Raw genomic sequence first — 6,266 nt, 5'->3', positions numbered from 1 at the left:
CCTGGCTCTCGGCAACAGCCTTGCTGCGCAACCCTTATCTTTAGCCTCGACGCGTATCCCTCAGCATCTTCACTACCTGGCTCTCGGCAACAGTCTCGTTGTATATTTCCTACCAATAGCCTCACTGCCTACCCTCAACAATTCTATTGTCTGGTTATCGGCAATAGTCTCACTGCGTGACCCTCGCTAGCAATTGCACAGCTCTTAGAATCTCTGCCACTTATATTATGGTCAACAACCTTACGGTTTATTGGTTTGACAACATAGTCTGATGCGGCTACCTATGCTACCCACATCAGACCGGGGGGAATCTAGCTAGGTGTAGCCCAAGCAAGAAATACCTTCAAGACGGTTATTAATACAGACTATGTATATGGATATCGGTGACATTCCATATGCGCATGACTACCACAACAATCGTGTCGAATAACAGTCTCAGAGACTGAATGGCGAGCTTACGCTCCTTAGCTACCCCGGCCCGACACTTTATCGACATCAGTGCCACGTAACACTCTTTAGCAGCCTCGGTCCGCATGATCACATCAACAGTTACGTCGCATCGCGTCGATCTACTCGCACTCAAATCAAAAAAGGAGTATCAAGTCAGTTCAAGCTGCATAAGTAATGCTTGGCTCTTCGCACAACCCCACGACTCTCGTGGGCGAGGTTCGGTCATTTCTCTTTATTATTTATTGTATTGGTGCTTTATCTAGTCTGACCCGATTGGCAGCAACCCAATCACATCAGACTAGGGGGACTTGACGACGCACAATTTATTTGACTAAGTCCAGTCCGATATCATTGGCCGCATACCAATAACACCGGACTGGGGGGACTTGATGATGTATGGTCCATTAGCATGACCTAGATAGCTCTGGCACGCCAGCCTCGCCTGGCGCTCCTTTGCCAGCCTTGCTGGGGACTCCCTTGCCAGTATCGCTGGGGACTCTCCTGCTGGTTTATATGACTTAGTCCAGTCCAATGTCATTGGCCGCGTACCAATAACATCGGACTGGGGGGACTTGATGATGTATGGTCTATTAGCATGACCTAGGCCACTCTAGCGTGCCAGCCCTGCCTGGTGCGCTCCCGCTAGCATCGCTGGGGACTCCCGTGCCAGCCTTGCTGGGGACTCCCCCGCCGGCCCGTCCTGGCGCTCCCTGGCCTGGCTCTCCCTTGCCAGCCTTGCTGGGGACTCCCTTGCCAGCCTCGTTGGGGACTCTCCTGCCGACCCAGCCTGGCGCTCCCTTACCAGCCTTTCCTGGTGCGCGCCCGCCAGCCTTGCTTCGTGCACGCTCGCCAGCCTTGCCCGACGCCTCCGGGCGGCCTCGCCCAGCTCCTTGCTAGCTGGGCCTGAATTGGGCTGGCCCAAGGCCTGACCTAATTCCCATTGACCTAATTGTCCCCTATATAATGAACAGTACCTCCTCCATGGAGAGGGATCTTCCCCTTGGCTCAGCCGCAGCCCTATACTCCGCCCGGGTGGCTCAGCCGCCACACGCCGCCGACAGCCACCATACACCACCACCAGCACCAAGATGGTCATCTCTAGCTAAAGAGAACCATCTCAGATCTACCAAATGATCTAACTTGACCGTCGGAGTCCGCTCCCGGGGCACAGTCCCTGGGGTGGCTCTAACGGACTTGTCTGTTGTAACCTTGCAGATCCGTCTCCGGCGTAGAAGCACCCGTTCAGGGCAAGTGGTCGGAGCCGAAGTCGCATCAATATATATATATATATATATATATATATATATATATATAATCACCTCAAAGCTTCTTAAACTTTAATCTTATTAACGAACCAATTACAAAGATTATTTTGTAAATTTTTACTGGTTTCAATGGTTAAATTGCAAAGAAAAAATTAGGGATAATTTTTTTTATCATAGAACCAAAATATAAAGGGTTTTTTATAGATTTTTTTATATATAATGTCACCAATTAAATAGTAATAAAGACAAAAAAAGTAAATTAACTTAGCCAAACAAACATGTTAGTAATTTACGCCAAACTTAAATTTTAATTTAAACATCTCAAAATATTACATAAAATAGCTTGTAAAACCTTAAAACAGTTACCACTAAACAATTTACACACACACATAATAATAATAATAATAATAATAATAATAATAATAATAAATTCAAAAATCAAAAGAACAATTAGCACTAAAATCCCCTAAAATTAATTTTGTATTTCAATCAAGCCCCAACCGGAGCAGCTACCAGTGCTTTCACCTTAGGTGGACGTCCTCTTCCCGCTCGTTGACCACTCGCCGAAGGTGTAGCCTTCACAGTTGAGCTCCCTAGCTTCGGTGGACGTCCACGTTTCCGACCGCTTACGGACGGAGTAACTGTCATCGGAGCAAGAGGGTCTCTCGGTTTTGGTGGACGACCTCTGGGTTTTACCGGAGAAAGGACGGTATCTGGCGGAAGAGGTTCCTTGGCTTTCGGCGGCCGGCCTCGGCCTCGGCGGAGGGAGGCGTCTGCTTCGGGCTTAATGTAGTTGTTCTTAACCATGATGAGTTGACCGGCGGCTTTCATTTTGTGGAGGTGGTGGGTGAGGAGAGTTGAGTGCGCCGCCGGGAGGTTGCCGTAGGTTGCTTCGATGTGCTTCGAAATCGCCGATTTGTTAGCTCCGTTCTTCTTGTCTATAACCTCGATCGCAGCAACGATTAACTGAAATTTTGTGAAATTAAGACGAATTAATAGGTACCCAGATCATAAATCAAGCTTAATTTTGACCAAATCTGTTGAAATCAACGAATTTCGAGAAACAATCATGTATAGAACAAAACCCAAATAGATAATCAAGTTCAATTTCATGATCAGAAACCAAAATGCTGCATTTAGTTGGTAAAAAGAGTGTTAAACGAAAAATGAAGCTTAAATTTAGAAAATAAAACCAAATTTCATCAGATACAATCAAAAGGAAAGTGTGATATTAAGTTCCATAAGCTTATAACTCATGAAGATTGTTGGATAATCAACAAAACCCAAGTTGACATTTGAAAATTAAGCATAAATACGATTTGCATCAGTAAAAATGCAACAGATGTTTCGATTATATAACCTCAGGGTACTGAGGAAGAGACAAGGGAGGAGCAGCAAGTTCTTGAGTAGCCATGGCGGTTTTGTTTGGGAAGAAAAAGACGGTGAATTGAAAGACTAGGGTGGGAAGGTATATAACAGAGTGAAAAGAGAAAATTAATTAAAAAAAATTAAAAAAAGTTAATTTAATACATTTTTTTTATAATTATTAAATATATTTTTAAGAACATGAACATATAATTGAATTGAAGAGTTAAATAAAATGAAAGTTTTAGTTGACATGATTAAATCCAATAATTATGGGATGTAACGTTGAAGTTCCAAGGATATATAGCCCAATGCTAATTGCACTTTTCAATTGTAATAACATAACATTTTAATTTTAAAATAAATGTTATGAATTAGGTTTTATAACAATAATTATTTTTTTAATCAGATTTATTTAACTATATAAAATTTAATGGATTATAGGGAAAATAAATAATAGATCTGAATGAAAAATAGAATCATAATGTAACAATTCCTTAAGAAATACATATTTAGTAGACCATCCATTATATCCACCACTAACTATTATAGTGGTGGGTGTCATATCAGTACTACTAACTACCACTAAACTTAAAGGATACTCACCACTATCACTCCACTCCACATCGTCTTTTTAATTAAAAAAAACAATAAAATTATATTTTTAAAAATAAAAATAATATTGAATTTTTTTTAACTAGTTTTTTATTAATTGTAAAAATAAAAATACAACTTCAAACCACATTACTTAATTAACCTAAAATTAAAAAAAAAACATTATATTACTTAAATAACCTATAGTTTAAAAAACAAACAAATATAAGTAGAAAAATTAATCTTCGTTAATGTTGAGTTGATACAAATGCTCTGTGACATCTTCTCGAAAATTGAAACACGTTTCACTGTTATGAATTTCAACAACTCGTGTTATAAATTCAGTCATTCTAAATACGAACTCTTCAATCGGGATGATGACGTCGTTTGGATCATACGTGCAGATCGTTCGACCTTGATCTTCAGTGATCATATTATGCATTATAATACATGCTTCGACCATTCGTTTAATTCTATCTTTATCCCAGAGTCGTGTAACGTATTTCATTACATGTCATGTCTGCTTGAGGACTCCAAATGCCATCTCGATATCCTTTCTCGTTGATTCTTGCCCTTTTGTGAACAACTTTGTCTTTTTACTTCGAGGAACCGAGTATGCTTTCATAAATGTTGAATAATCATGGTATATCCCATTATAAAGGTAGTAACCCTATTTTTACGAATGCTCGTTCACCGTGTACAACATATTATATACTTTCTCGGTCCAAATATCATTGAAAATAGGAGACTGGCCAAGAACATTAATGTCGATGCTAGACCCCACAACTCCAAAAAACACGAATGTCATATCCACAAATCCTGAGATGCAACAACTTCTAGTATTATAGTTGGCTCACCTATATCACCTCACGTAAATTGACCGCGCCACGCATTTGGACATTTTTCCCAAGCCACATCCGTACAATCTAGACTACCAAGCTTACCCGGAAATCCAGGCCTCTCTTCATCAGCCAAATATAATCTCTCAATATCACGTGGAGTAGGTTTACACAAAAATTCTTTGTGAAAAACCTCATACACACATGCACAAAACCGATCTACACAATCAATAGCGGTCCTCTCGGATACCTTTAAGTACTCGTCGGATGCGTTAAATGTTATACCGTATCCCAAAAATCTAAGCGCAGCCGCACATTTTTGTATACTAGAAAAACTTATTCTTCCTCTAGCATCGGGTTTTTGTTTGAAAAAATCATAACGGACCTCTAAAGCATTACTAATACGTAAAAATATAGCCTTATTTAGACGGAAATGACGTTCGAACTGTTAGTGTAAGGACTTCGTTTTCCTCTTGAAAGTTTCCTGTAAAGAAAAGGTTAGTAGCAAAACGTGGATCCCTTAAAAAGATTCGTCGTCTGTTCCCAGGGTACAACAACCTTAACAGTGGTGTACTACTACAGAGAAGGAGGAGAAAGAAGAGTATTTTCATTTGTGTGTTGAATGAAATGGTAAGTGCCCGAGTTTTCGGAGCTGCATTCGTGTCCGTAGGTCGCGCTCATGCACACGTTTGGTGTTTTTGTTCTACGAAATCCAAGATTTGCACCCCCCCCTGCGCGCGGGTAGGAATTGTAGTAAAACCATATACACAAGCTTGTAAGCCTTTCATGCATTCAAGCTTATAAACTTTGTTGAGTTTGGTCTTTCTACCAATGTGGGATTCATTCCCACATTCATCCCTTTTTGCTAAACTTATTCTCAAATACCCTTCTTTGAGTATCGATATCTCATTCACATATACTCCATTTTGGACATATAATATATCGTTTCGAAGTCCTCGTGGAGGAGACCACACAAACCCACTTAGAGTTAGTTATATATACAACATATGTATATATTTATATATGTCCAAAGTTAGTAAAAATCTAAATATTTATACTAAATTTTCCAACACGAACGAGTCCTCATTGTAAAGACAATTATCGACAAAGTAATCACGTACCAATAAGTCATGTGCGGCTTGGCGATCACGATTGACGACCACTCTCGAACGCGCAACATTCGAACTTTCTTCATCGTGAAAGTGTTGCACAATGTTGAAGAAGGTCGAGATGAATTCTCCGTCATCATCTGAGTCAAAATCTTTAAAGAAATCTATGTGTTTTTTGGTTTAGAGAATAAGAGTGTAAAATTTGATGAAAAGTGAGGGTTTTATTGTGTTTATATAGGTATTGAGTTTGAAAAAAAAAACTACAAAAAATGACCGTTGAATCCAAGCCTCGAAATTCAATTGGTCGTCCGTCTCCGTCGTAGCCATCACGAATAGCCACAAGCACGATGACACATCAGGACGGTGTGCACGATCGTGATTCGTGGCCATGTATACCACGGATCGTTTCGTGCTTTGTATACCGTTTGACAATGTCCTACAATGAAACTAGAATTATATATAACAACAGTTAATGTTAGTAATATTTCATCAAATGGAATTAAAGAAATTTTATTATCATATTTAATGTATTATTAAATAGAAAACATAAAAGATTGTTGATTAACCCCAACTGATTCAGCCAAATATTATAAATTTAAAAGGTTTGTGTTCTCATGATTTTAACGAACTAAAAGGGAAAAGGG

At 39.7% G+C, this 6,266-nt stretch overlaps 1 protein-coding gene across 1 annotated transcript; it reads right to left on the bottom strand.

The window, feature by feature from the left end:
* Nucleotides 1-2,003: 2,003 nt before the first annotated feature.
* LOC145128969 (HMG-Y-related protein A-like) lies at nucleotides 2,004-3,181 on the bottom strand. Its single transcript, XM_079063732.1, has 2 exons — nucleotides 3,076-3,181; nucleotides 2,004-2,681 (listed from the first exon to the last, which is right to left on the bottom strand). The coding sequence occupies exons 1-2, from the start codon at nucleotides 3,127-3,129 to the stop codon at nucleotides 2,205-2,207; spliced, it is 531 nt and encodes a 176-aa protein (XP_078919858.1). The 5' UTR covers nucleotides 3,130-3,181; the 3' UTR covers nucleotides 2,004-2,204.
* Between the last annotated feature and the right edge of the window lie 3,085 nt (nucleotides 3,182-6,266).

The sequence above is a fragment of the Lactuca virosa genome, chromosome 8, assembly GCF_052849685.1.
Source record: "Lactuca virosa cultivar CGN04683 chromosome 8, Lactuca_virosa_CGN04683_v6, whole genome shotgun sequence".
Taxonomy (NCBI): Eukaryota; Viridiplantae; Streptophyta; class Magnoliopsida; order Asterales; family Asteraceae; genus Lactuca; species Lactuca virosa.
This window is presented reverse-complemented; position numbering and strand designations above follow the sequence as displayed.